Raw genomic sequence first — 14,384 nt, 5'->3', positions numbered from 1 at the left:
ATATACAGTATATATTATACGCCTGGAAGGACACACAGACATACACACAGATGAGGGGCTATTGGAATACTCTTCGTCTCTCCTTTGGAGGACTGAGATACATGTAATATTGCTATGTGAAAGTTTGAGGTTAATCTGTCCAGTAGTTCTGTGTTATGCGCCCGGAAGGACACACAGACACACCCACACACAGACAAGGGTAACGCACATCAAGTAAAATTCGGAGTAACTTCGAACTTCAAACTTATTTATTCATCAATCAACCAATCAAGTAAACAGATAATACAAATATAATAAAAAGTGATTAAGCAGAAGTAACTCTAAAGAACTTGTAAATCAACAAAATAACAATTATATAATGGTTATAATGCAAAAAAACAGTGAAAAAAATTAATCATGAATCAATAAGTGATATATTTTGAAGAAGTAAATTAAGTAAATAAACACACACAATACAAATAATTAAATAGGACAATATGTGAATAAATAAATAAATTTATTAAATAACTAAATATGTGAATAAAGATAAAGTAATGTGTATTCGGTAGAGGCAGAGGAAATGGCATCTTGCTGAGAAAAATCATCTAATTACTAAATACTTACGACAAAAATGAGGTGATCGCCAAGAAATAATTATACCATATTCCCTGCACTGTTGGGCGTATGCTGATACGGCAGTACATAGGCACTCACAGTCTCCACCGTAGCTGCATGCACAGGTGTCAGCCACACATGATGTATAATAAGGCTTGACAGGCACACGACTATGACATGATTTGAACACTTCTCCTTGTAGTATTTGGCACTTATTTTCTGCCCAGAATTTCCGTTTTGGGTATTCTGCACAAGCATCCACTGGTTCCTCTGCATCGGGGCAATACTGGAAAGCCTAATAAGCACACACACACACAAGCCATGTTACTGTAAGATGAGCAAGTTGAATAGCAAGTACTGTAGTAGACACTTGTCTTTAACTTCAGCTCTGTCACTTTAGTGCCACAGAGTTTAAAGTCAGATATGTTGTAACGATTTACTTTCCTAAGACACAAACAGTTTGATGAAAAGGTGCAAAAAAGAGGTTGTTACACATCATCCCCCTCCCAGTTTTTAAATATTGGAAAATCTGTATATCATTACCTGTTCCCGAGTTTTTTTTATAAAATATTCTTTTTTGTATTTTAGGGAAATCAGTACAACCATCCTCCATGGTACAACATATTTTTTTTCCTCTGGAGCCTGACATTAAAGAAAGGCTTAAAAACTGTTTTCAACTTTTTCTTTTTCATTCTGTTTTTCTTTCTTTCTTCTTTTTTTTTTTTTGATATGTTGCATCTGTTGCATCAACCTATTTTTTTTTCCCTTTTTTATTTATTTTTTGTTAATTGCATAAATAAAAGTGGGATCCAACACTTTTATGGTTTTTCTACAATAAATTTGACACTCGACGCTATGAATATCCTGGAAATAGCACGGTAGAAATGTTAATAGATATAGAGTTTATTGCGTGTGTTGGCCTGGGTTTGGTCGTTTTTGCCCTCCTTTTATTTTATTCTTTTTATCCTTTATTACCAGTGATTTACTTTGGTCCTTGATTCATGAAAGCATACTCTGTTGGTTGCGGTTGTACCCGATGGAAATACTTTTAAAGTGGATGGTAGTTAGCGCTTTGTAACCGCAAGGATCCCTGGGCAACACTTTCTATTATACACGTACTCTTTAAACAGACCTTTGACATTACGATCTGGTAAAAGACATGCAAAACTAGCATATGGCAACAATGTAATTCCTAGTTTTTAACTCCCAAATTTTCAATTCTATGTACTTCTTTTATATAATATCAATTCTTGATGCAAAGGTGTTGGACAGCCGGGCCTCACTACAACAAATTTAATAGTCCGAAATAATGAAGAAACGGCTAATATAGATGTAATACTAATCAAATTATAGTAATAATAGGCTACGATATTAATAATTCTACTATAAAGGGGCCCCTCAGCCACTTTCATGACACTCAAACCTATTGCAGAAATGCACATTGGGGGCCCTAAACGCTTTCTTTCCCCCGGACCCGGTAACGTTATGCCACTGATAATTATGGATCTAAATATTTTATCTTTAATGCGTACATAGAAAGGTACCTACTTTCCAACTGTTTCCAAATGCGTACGTTGACGTCGCCTGCATTCCGCTGCGCATTTGAAAGTCATTGCTCTCCAGGCCATCGTAATAACCACACAGTCCAGTTAACTATACACAAATTGGTAAGTAGTATCAAATATTTGCAAACGGTACTCATAATTGGGAGACATATATATTCAATTTAGCAGGAAATAATAATATATTTAAATAAATTACCTATACATAAAATCAATTCACCTTCATATTATTATTTAAACACATTCTCAACCTAATTCAACAAATCATCTAGTTGCATTATAAATCATGCATCCATTGATTTAATCTAAATGTAAAATCATGCATTTTGGATTAATAATTGTAATTCCAAATATTATACTGTATTAGTACTGGTAAATCAAAATGTGAAATTGTACAAGTTATTGAAGAATCAGATCTTAGCATTCTATTTGGATTTTCAGCACACTATAGTTGAGGTTGCAAGAGCAGCAAATATAATGTCAGGGCTGATCAAATAGTAATTTTAAGCTTCATGATGGTAAATGTTTTTTTTGCGCATCTCTATTAGTTAATGATTCTCCCTGTGATGGAGTACGGTATTTTTGTTTGAAATTCCAAATATAAAGAAGATTCTGACTTATTAGAAAAAGGTCCAACAATGCTCTACAAGATTAAATAGGGATCTGAGGCAGGAAGTATGTGGAGAGACTTAAGGCTGTTAACTTGCCAGCTTTTAAGATTTTTCAAGGTATCGATCATTTGGAGAGTGTTCATTTGCTAACATGATCGGAATATTCCAAAACTAGAAAAAATGAATAAGAATATTTGAATATGTAATATAATAAATTTTTTAATAGAATTTATAGAAACATTCCACTACAAAGCTACAAAAGGAAAAATAGTTACCAATTTAAAAAAAAAAATAAATTAAAGAAAAGTTAGGCGTGATTTTCATTATTTTATTAATTGCACAAGATTAAAATGCCTGATTGTCATACCTTATTCACCATTTCTGGTTCAACAGTAACTTCAATCCACGTCCCCTTATTCCACAACAAAGTGTAGTTTAATCTGTTTGAGTACACTAAAACGTTGAACTCTAAGTCTATAACTGTCCAATAATCCCCGGACATACCAGTCGGTTGCAACACTTCATTGCCACGGATTAGTGTGTAACTTGCTTTTTTATCTCCAGTATCTGTCAATTTGATTTTTAATGAAATTTGACATTGTTCACATATACTGAGCATGGACACTGATCTCTATATAACGGCTTAATTGGGCTCTTGCCTATGATGTCGGTGGCCTTACTTTTTCTGTACAAAGGTTAGCCAATGCGCATTATTTTTTCACAAGCTTAGCACTTTCGGCTGAACTGGTGGTAGCCACTGTGTGTGAGCTGAACCATGGAGATCCTTTCAGATAATTTGTTACTGGTTCAATTTCATCCGCTGCTTTCCTTTGCCAGAAATGCAAGTTACGGTAGCGCACGGTCTTTCGAACGAGACGTTTAAAGTCTCTTTTCCACTAGGTAAATTTATAGGCGCGAATCGAAGACGATGGCTCAGGGTGGGCATGCACATTTACATTTCTATTGGAGTTTATGCGAAGCTAAAAAATGATTTTTTTTTATTTAATGTTTTTTTTAAATTATTATTTTTTATTTAAACCTTTATATAATATTATTATTATTATTATTTACTGGATACTGCTTCTGTAGTAGTAGAAACTTCCTACAGCTGCAATCAGTCCTTCTTCATTTGAGGCCATTTTCTCTTGTCACTCGCGAGCATCTTCAGCTCCCCTAGTTTCTTGCTCGTTCTGAGAGTTCCCATCTGTGCCTCCTTGAGGTCTGCTCGCAGCATACTGAGTAAGTTTGTACAATGATGCCCTTTGCGAGCTTGGTACTTGTTGGATCCAAATACGGCAAATTCTAGAGCTCTTTGTGCAGGTGTGTTCTCTGGCATTCCACAGCTATATAATATAGCTTATGTAATTAACTTCATTTTGTATGTTTTTCTTTGACGAGGACCCCTTCTGAAACAAGCATCCCAGCTTAAAGGGTTATCCTCTGTTATGCCATATATGTATAATGTCAATGCTTTTTTTATTTATATAATTTGTTTTCACTGTACACTTGCATTTCATTTATATGGATAACAATAAATACTACAAACAAACAAACAAATCCATTACATTTAAAAACATCCATCATTATTTGTATATTGATATCTTATGTTGCTTTTGGTCTATTATTATTTACAATCCTCTTCAGGGCATTTGTCAGGTAGAAATAACAAAAACAGTACACAACACAACTTTACCTACCTTCTGTTAAAGTAATCTCCTTTGCACACGTTACACCCGTTGAACCACACTCTACATTTTGGATAGTGATGGTGAACCTTGGATCTTTAGATTTCACTAGGTCATATTTACAATTTCCTGGAAAGTTGTACTGTTTTCCATCAAACGTTTCATAATGACCATCTCCCCAAGTGATACATGTACCTGTGGAAAATAATTTTAACTTCATCTTTATTGAACCTCCTATTATTATGAATTATGCTATATCATTACTGTATAAGGCTTCCCTTGTACCCCTTCAGCTAAACTTGTCGAGTATATTTATGCAAAAAATTTTTTAACAAAACCAAATGTTCTAATCATTGACTAAACTATCTCTTGCCCAATGCACCTGTTCACAGGTGTAACTTACGAAGATCTAATAATCTCTCTCTCGAAGGGTTGTACAAAACTGATGTGGCATACAGTAACAAGCACTTTTCCATCTCCTTTCCCAGTTTTTAAATATTCAATAATATAGGTTTAATTTTGCCCTACCTGACATGGAAATGTACTGAATACTCAGTACGTGTGAAAACAATTGTGAAAAAAGTTGTTCTCGGGTGGGACTCAAACCCACGATGTTGAGATATATTATTCAATAATAGGCACTCTATGCAAGAGGACGGGGAGCCGTCGACAACGGCAATTCGGGTTAAGCGTATTGTTTACTGTGGTCATCACACTATGATGAGCACAAAACCACCATCCACCCGTCTTCCCCTTTGTGTTGAGTAAAGTGCCTGATATATTGTATCACAACATTTCTCATGCTAAAGAGCGCTATTAGACTTTTGCGAAATGTCAAACATAACAACTCACCAATTAGAACAAAGCCAGGAATACAAGGTGTCCTACAAACACATTTTTTGTCCCACTAACACACGTGGCTTGTGGTTTTGTATGTTTGCACACTATCCATTTGTGGATCTTAGCAACAATATCTAAGGGGCGGGGCTTCACAGAAAGGTTAATTATTTAAAAGTTACGGGCTTACCTTCACATGTTACAAGTTACAGGCTTACCTTCAAATGTTACAAGTTACCGGCTTACCTTCACATGTTACAAGTTACAGGCTTACCTTCAAATGTTACAAGTTACAGGCTTACCTTCACATGTTACAAGTTACAGGCTTACCTTCAAATGTTACAAGTTACAGGCTTACCTTCACATGTTACAAGTTACAGGCTTACCTTCAAATGTTACAAGTTACAGGCTTACCTTTACATGTTCCATCCTCACATTCCCAAAATCCTTCGCTGCAATTGCTAAAAATAAAAAAGAGGATAATATTATTGATGTATGAATAATCAAAAATCACATGTCACATCACAACCTCATCAATTTATCAATTATTGTTAACATTATCATCATATGTATTTATAGGTTGTCAATGCTCTACCCAATAATGCTGTATAGTATTTCAATGAGAAATCCTACTTAACTATAAATTACTTAGACGTTAAGCGGCGTCAATTTTTATGAGTTATTTCTATTATTCCTTGGTTTGAAAACTAATGATATCAGTTTCATTTGAAGAATCCGTTTCTTAAATAATACTGTAGTATATTCTTAATAGGCAAGCTTTTCCCTGTTTTCAAACATTCAAATAAACAAGAGTGACCGCTCACAGGCGCCAGTTATTATATTGGGGTTTTTTGGAAGAGCTAATAAGATAAAAATTTTTAAATAATCAGAATGTTTTATTTGTACAAAAAAAAATTATTATTTAGCATGTTCTTTGTACAAAATTAAAATAACTTAAAATTGAAAAAAAAAAACCCTTAAAATTGGAAAAAAATGAATAAAAATTGAAAAAAACCCCTTAAAATTGGAAAAAAATGAATACGAATATGCAATTCAAACTCACGACCTTCTTTAGAACACATCCTTAACTGACCGAGCCATCTATGTGACGTGCGATAGTGGTAATGGCAGTAATGTACAGTCGTTGCTGAACCCTGTTTTGTTTTGTAGGTGTAGGGGGAACCCTGGGATCCAATTTTTAAAAATGGCAATGAAAGTTTGGTGGAAATCACCTCTAATTTTAAACGTGTACAAAATTTCCTGCAGTGTACTGCCAACATCACCCACCAGAAAGACCCAACTGGAAATAAGTCTCCAGATTTCGTGGGCTATCCCTGGTATTTATCACTTCGAAGCGATCCAACAATGACGATCTTTATAATAACAAGCAAGCAACATTGTGTAACCCAATAATGATTCATGGGGACTATCAATTAATGATATTAAGCATAAACAATTAAGAAAAACCTGAATTGATCAGTAGTTCCTACCATAATCTGCATCCAATTTGGTTTGTTTCACCATTATCGTATGCTACTCCAGCATTCATGCACGGGCAGTTAGTAGGTAGCACACACTTTGAATGATTCTCGTCAAAAACATATCCGTCTTTGCATTCACACCCTGGAAGACAGTTCTTTTCTGAACAAATTTTTTCAAAGTACTGGTTTGAGCATGTCTTCCGGCAGATGTCTCCATCATAGCAGGTGGTGTAAACCGCATTTTCACCACATGAGCAGGTCTGCTCTCCACATACAAAGCTACCGTTTACGCACAAACTGTTGAGAAATTTTAATCAAATCCATGATTTATAATTAACTGTATTTCTCTCAAAAGTAAAGAGTCTGGTAAGCAAAAGTCTCTGTAAAAGATGCCTACCAAAGAAACAAACAAGTTACAAGTTACAATGGAAAAAGAAATGAAAATAGGCCTATGAAGTTTTAGGTCATTATTTATACAAATTTATAGAGCAGTAGAATTGATAAGTAATACACCATGCCCATAATAAAAACAATACGAATACACTTTTTTTTTTATAAGACCACATTTTATAAGAACACTGAGGCTGAAATTGCTTAAAAATTAAGAACAAAATAAGAACAAATTGAGGCTGAGTTCAGCAACCAGGGCTTTTTTTTGTGGGGCCATTTTTTGCTGAGCCTTTCTTTCAGGGGCCATTTTTTGCAGGGCCGCTTTCACCTCCCAGTACAGTGTATACTGCTGTACAATAATAATTTTCCATGTTTGAAATGTGTGTAAAATAAGATAAAAATAAGAACATTTTGAACCTGAAATTGGCCAAAAAATAAGAACACTGAGCCTGGGCAAAATTTTACTGGTTCCTATAAAAAAAAAAGTGTATAACAATAATGGTGATGATTGTAAGAATAATAATAATAATAATAATAATAATATAATAATATAACTTTAACACAAAACTTAATCCCTTAAGGAACCAAACCATTAATTTAATTCCACCTCATGTCACCTACATTTGGTTTTCTATGATTTGTTTATTTTTGTTCACTTGATCTTGAAATGCGTCCATGCTGGACACAAAACGTCGATCCTTTATGTCAATAAATATTTTGTGTTAAAGTTATATAACAGGGGCGTACTGTGGGGGGGTCAATGCGTGTGGTCGACCCCCCCTCCCACTTTTAAAGAAAGTGCCCTTTAAATATGCTTGCTTAACTCACAAATAACGCACCCCGCAAATTCTGAAAGCTTTGCTAAATTGCTCCGAGTTCAGCTTGCCCCCTGCGCTTTCGTTTCGACCCCCCCCCCCTTAGATTTTTCGCTGTACGCCCCTGTATAATGTCTGTTGATTCGTAATAATAATATAAATAATAATGATGATGGCGATGACGATGTTTTTCTTGATGGTCCTCATATCGTCTGGATTGTCATAAAATTTAAGATGTTAACCGTCTTAATTAATGGTTAATTAGCTTTTAGAAACCATAATTATTGTATAAGTGGATTATTGGAAAGTCAAATCATCAAGGAGTATTAGTAGTATTGAATAATTGTAAGTGTTAAATAATTAGTAATTAATTTTACGGCCGGATTAGCACCAGCTGTAGTTAGTGCACAGAGGTATAAAAATATTTTATACCTCCATGGTTAGTGTAAACGTCAAAAAGTCCGCCTCGGGTTGCCAAACATTCCGGGATGGACGTGCGGGACGCATTCAGCGTAGGACAACTCGGGTGCATTCCGGAGTCGCCAGTGTAAACAGCACCCAATTTTGATTCCGGAATTAGGCCTAGGCCTTACCTGGCGCCTACCGCAGCTATGGTCAGGTAGGCCTAAATTTTGCTAGCGAGGCGCTAGGACTAGACACTTTTAAAATTAAACCCTCTACGCTCCGGTACAGACTTGATATAAAAACTGCTAATTTAATTCGCATAATTCAAAAAAACAATCTGCAGTTACATTGCTTCAATATTGACAATAATTGTGGCTTCATGACGACGAGGAACTCGAGCGAAATGATGATCACCATCACAACAAAAATTGAGGGCGGTATTTAAATTGATATAATGATAATTATTTAAACAGCAATTTTTAATTTTTTTTTTTTTATTAGCTATCACTCTGTGAAATTTTTTTTTTTAATTATTTTTTTTTAGAATAGAATCTAACTGTTGATTTCTTTTTCTGTTTTTTGTGTATCCGAGGAAACCAAATTTCAATTTTACTTTACGAGTTCGTTGCCGTGGATGAACCAAGACTTTTTCATTCGATGTAAATGGGAAATGCACCGGGATAACCCCAAAATTAACACTGGTTATATTCTGCCCTTGGCAGTGTAAAAGGGGTATTATTTCTGTTGGTTGCGCCCACATACAGTATACCCATTTGTGCCTGCAAATGTGACTATCTAATATAACATGAAATTAATAACTGGAAATATATGCAGGAGTGTAAACTCAGTCTTACCAAAGACAATAGAATTGCAAGAGGTCCGTCTGCCCTGATTTTGTATGGAGACATTGAAACATTTAAAAAGTACTACCACTAGAGGCGCCCTATTACAATTCGAATTAGAGTTCAAATATTGCCTATTGAATGACGCCCTCTAGTCTAAACCAGGAGGGTCGGAGCTCTACAGTTCTATACGCATTCTCCTACCATTCACTACATCCTGTGTCCAACATATATCCGGCAGAGTAGTACCGACTGTCTGCTAGACAGTGGCAATTCTGCTTATTCACGCAGTTACCGTTGTGATCAAACACCTTGCCATTTGGGCAGAAACAACCGGCAGTGCATATGTCGTTACAACTGTTGTCTTGGGGTCGTGGATAACAGAACATCTCACACGAATTGGCGCAAACTTTGTAAACGAGACCGTCTGGACATGTGTTGTCTTTTAAAAGAGAATCATTTTATTAGTGAAAAATGCAAAATACTACTGTATATTGTAAAGAGCACAAGTTGAAATATATTAGGTTCCCCCTAATATAATATAGTGTTCGAATTATAATGCGCAGTGAAGTTATATAGCGATTACGAGTTACTGTCCACCCTCTCCAACCAGACTCCCTCTAGATTCTCGACTTAAAATCATTCTAAATACAGCGGCCAAGAGAGCCATTTCAATTGTAACAAATTTAACACTACACAATCTTTCATTCAGTTCCTGAATTAATTGTAATTTATTTTACAATAAATTTTCTTTTGAGTTATGGAGTAGTTAACTCCCCCATAACGATGTAATGATTAATTCAAACAAGCCAGATGTTGTGACAACATGATGTCAGGATGTCAAAGGTTAATACCATTATGTGGCCTATACTTTTAAACAATATAATCAATGATAATGTGAAATGGTTTAAATGTAAATTACATGTGGAAGATTCATACTTACTACAACCAGACACAGAACCATGCCAGTCGTCAAGATAAATTCCTTTCTTGGCGCAATCAGAGTTACATTGCTTCAATATTGACAATAATTGTGGCTTCATGACGACGAGGAACTCGAGCGAAATGATGATCACCATCACAACAAAAATTGAGGGCGGTATTTAAATTGATATAATGATAATTATTTAAACAGCAATTTTTAATTTTTTTTTTTTTATTAGCTATCACTCTGTGAAATTTTTTTTTTTAATTATTTTTTTTTAGAATAGAATCTAACTGTTGATTTCTTTTTCTGTTTTTTGTGTATCCGAGGAAACCAAATTTCAATTTTACTTTACGAGTTCGTTGCCGTGGATGAACCAAGACTTTTTCATTCGATGTAAATGGGAAATGCACCGGGATAACCCCAAAATTAACACTGGTTATATTCTGCCCTTGGCAGTGTAAAAGGGGTATTATTTCTGTTGGTTGCGCCCACATACAGTATACCCATTTGTGCCTGCAAATGTGACTATCTAATATAACATGAAATTAATAACTGGAAATATATGCAGGAGTGTAAACTCAGTCTTACCAAAGACAATAGAATTGCAAGAGGTCCGTCTGCCCTGATTTTGTATGGAGACATTGAAACATTTAAAAAGTACTACCACTAGGGGCGCCCTATTACAATTCGAATTAGAGTTCAAATATTGCCTATTGAATGACGCCCTCTAGTTTAAACCAGGAGGGTCGGAGCTCTACAGTTCTATACGCATTCTCCTACCATTCACTACATCCTGTGTCCAACATATATCCGGCAGAGTAGTACCGACTGTCTGCCAGACAGTGGCAATTCTGCTTATTCACGCAGTTACCGTTGTGATCAAACACCTTGCCATTTGGGCAGAAACAACCGGCAGTGCATATGTCATTACAACTGTTGTCTTGGGGTCGTGGATAACAGAAAATCTCACACGAATTGGCGCAAACTTTGTAAACGAGACCGTCTGGACATGTGTTGTCTTTTAAAAGAGAATCATTTTATTAGTGAAAAATGCAAAATACTAGTACAGTACTCTATATTGTAAAGAGCACAAGTTGAAATATATTAGGTTCCCCCTAATATAATATAGTGTTCAAATTATAATGCGCAGTGAAGTTATATAGCTTACGAACAACTGTCCACCCTCTCCAATATATACCAGACTCCCTCTAGATTCTCGACTTAAAATCATTCTTTATACAGCGGCCAAGAGAGCCATTTAAATTGTAACAAATTTAACACTACACAATCTTTCATTCAGTTCCTGAATTAATTGTAATTTATTTTACAATACACTTTCTTTTGAGTTATGGAGCACAGTTAACTCCCCCATAACGATGCAATGATTAAGTCGACAAATCCAGATGTTGTGACAACATGATGTTAAGATGTCAAGGTTAATACCATTATGTGGCCTATACTATTAAACAATATAATCAATGAGAATGTGAAATGGTTTAAATATAAATTACATATGGAAGATTCATACTTACTACAACCAGACACAGAACCATGCCAGTCGTCAAGATAAATTCCTTTCTTGGCGCAATCAGAAACATACTGAGTTATCATGTTGCAATGCCCTTCTGACTGAGTGGGATCAGTGCATATATCCTGCATGCAAGAGTGGTAGTATGGCGCCTGGTCCAGGTATGCAAAACATTCTGGGGAAAATTAGAGAACGTAGCATACGCTCATACATCGTGTAGCATCTCAATGTTGTCCTATAAATAAATTGTGTAAAAAAAATTCCCCTAATGGGATTGGAACCTGCGACCTCTTGCTGTCAAGGCGAGCGTCATAACCATTAGCCTCAGAGGCTTTATGGTTCAACAGATTCAAATAACCGCCAAATACACTCTATTACACAATGATATATATATATATATATATATGTTTTGAATAAATTTTGAATTTTGTTTGAATTCTACCAATTCGTCGTCATCTCATTGTCTTCTTTTGATTCATTAAAAGACGCTAGACTGTTCCATTTAGAAAAAGGTAGATTTTTCATAAACAAAATAATAAATATTTTTCTTCGCGCAATGGAAATAATAATTTTATGAGTTGAAAGATTGAATGTTCCAATCAACTTGGCTCTACCAATCAAACTTTCAACTCATGAAAATATTTTTCCCATTGCACTCATAAACATTCATTATTCGTATAATAACTTGGTTCAGCCATGGATAACTTTAGTTCAGCCATGCCACAATATAGGCGTACCTTTTTATCTAGTTAAACTTAGTAGATCTTTCATCTTGACTAAATGGACATAGGTTCACACTCGCGCATATCATACTCACCGCTCAAGACACCATTGGTGTTCCGTAATTCACTACACTGTGTCTCTGCTGCTGGTTTATAACTCTCTTGATAATTACACGGGTCCAGTTGTATATCATGATTATTGGAGCATCCAGCGACAACTTTAATCTTGTCAACAAAATTGTATACGTCGTTTTCCACATTTCCTTATACCAAAATATTTAAAAATTATTACTATTGTTGTTGTTTTTGTTGCTACTATATGAATATCGTGTAACAATGATAATGATAGAACATTGACATTGATAGTAATAGGCCTGTGTATAATTTCAATTTCAAAAGATATTTATTTACTTTCAAAGTACAAACACCCAAAATATAGAATACAATATGATTTAAGATAAAAACGTAGACAAGCTATGGAAGAAGGCATGATCCCGAGAAGACCTTGTGATGGGCATGCCGTAAAGGAAATTTAAAAAATGACAAAACAAATTAAAAAATAATTGAAGAGCCAAATAAACAAAAAGGGAAATAAATATATATTTGTCATTGATATATATAATAAATTAGAGGGGACCAAGTAAAGAACCTTGAGGAACACCACAAGTAATTGAACTGAAATTTGAAATTAAATTTCAATATTTGATACACTCAGCACGATTAGAGAGATAAATTTGTAAGAGTTTAAATGCTCGTCCGCGAATTCCGTAGTGAGATAATTTATATAAAAGAATATTGTGATCTATAGTGTCGAAAGCCTTGGAAAGATCTATAGGCCTACAAATTCCGATAGAAAGATGGCGATTTTCAAACGCAATTACTATTTTGGTTTGTTAGATCAATGAGAGATATGGATGCACTGTGTCGTTTTCTGAAACCATATTCTATATTGTAGAGAATGTCATATGGTGATAAATGAACATGTTCGATCGTAAATTACTTTCCTAAGCTTTCGAGAATATGGATACAATTGATATAGGGCGATAGTTGGAGATATCAGATTTATCACCAGCCTTATATAGGGGTAACGCGTGCTAGCTTCATCTTGTCTGGAAACACACCAGCAGATAGTGTGAGATTAAAAATATGGGATAATGGGAAAGAAATAGAATTGGCATTACATTTAATGGGTTTAGCATGTAAATCATCAATACCAGGAGATGTGTTGGTAACAGAAGAATATTTTGATAACTTCAGCCACATCAACTGGGACAAAAATTAATGATTTTAGAGTTGGGTTGGGTAGAAAGTCGTTAAATGATTTGGTGGAATGGGGAATTTTGCTAGCAAGGGCAGTCCAATTTAACAAATTACTTGTTGAATGCGTTGATGATTTTTTTAATTTTTTTTTTGGCTTACCTAAAGGCGTTAAGAAATCGTCTTGGACCGTATTTGTAAAAGTTCCGCATAATCCACAGGTTTTTCCCTTTAAAGCCGGTTCAACGTGAACTTCGATTCTGGTATAGCCATCATACAACAGCGTTATGCCGTCACTCAAAGTCACCTTGTAGAAAATAACCATATTTATAACAATTATTCATATTCATTATTATTCTTTCGGGATCGGCTAACCAATTTGTTTGGCCAGTTTTTACCACTTAACAAAACATTTTTAATACTGCGCGTGTGTAGAAAGTCAAAATGAACAAATTGCGTTGCACAGCGCAGTGTTTGGACCATTTCATTATTTGACTGACTGAGGGCATATGAAAATGCACTTTTTTAAAAGACCAATCATTAGTGAACACTATCAAAAATACATTCCTACTCTATGCATAACACTGTATCAAGCATATTTACAGTAAGTCTTTGATACAGCAGGTACCAAGTATTCTTCAGTTCGGAAAATGGAATACGCCAATTCTCCGGGCAGTAGAATTAAACAATGACGGAAGAAATTTTATTTAATAAGATTAGTTTATAT

The 14,384-nt window shown here is 35.0% G+C and overlaps 1 protein-coding gene across 1 annotated transcript in view; it reads right to left on the bottom strand.

Annotated features, from left to right (window-relative positions):
- Positions 1-14,384, bottom strand: part of LOC117108189 (mucin-19-like) — a 25,051-nt gene that overhangs the window by 10,035 nt on the left and 632 nt on the right. The window contains exons 3-12 of the mRNA XM_033250151.1: positions 13,820-13,964; positions 12,496-12,663; positions 11,683-11,853; positions 10,931-11,168; positions 6,780-7,067; positions 5,704-5,750; positions 4,465-4,647; positions 3,135-3,334; positions 2,143-2,247; positions 604-889 (exon numbers count right to left, since the gene is read on the bottom strand). Coding sequence (XP_033106042.1) covers positions 604-889; positions 2,143-2,247; positions 3,135-3,334; positions 4,465-4,647; positions 5,704-5,750; positions 6,780-7,067; positions 10,931-11,168; positions 11,683-11,853; positions 12,496-12,663; positions 13,820-13,964 — 1,831 coding nt within the window. The remainder of the gene's footprint in view (positions 1-603; positions 890-2,142; positions 2,248-3,134; positions 3,335-4,464; positions 4,648-5,703; positions 5,751-6,779; positions 7,068-10,930; positions 11,169-11,682; positions 11,854-12,495; positions 12,664-13,819; positions 13,965-14,384) is intronic.

The sequence above is a fragment of the Anneissia japonica genome, unplaced genomic scaffold, assembly GCF_011630105.1.
Source record: "Anneissia japonica isolate Jap-2015-1 unplaced genomic scaffold, ASM1163010v1 scaffold519_len276752_cov174, whole genome shotgun sequence".
Lineage (NCBI taxonomy): Eukaryota > Metazoa > Echinodermata > Crinoidea > Comatulida > Comatulidae > Anneissia > Anneissia japonica.
Note: the sequence above shows the minus strand (reverse complement) of the source record. Positions and strands in the feature narration are given on the sequence as shown.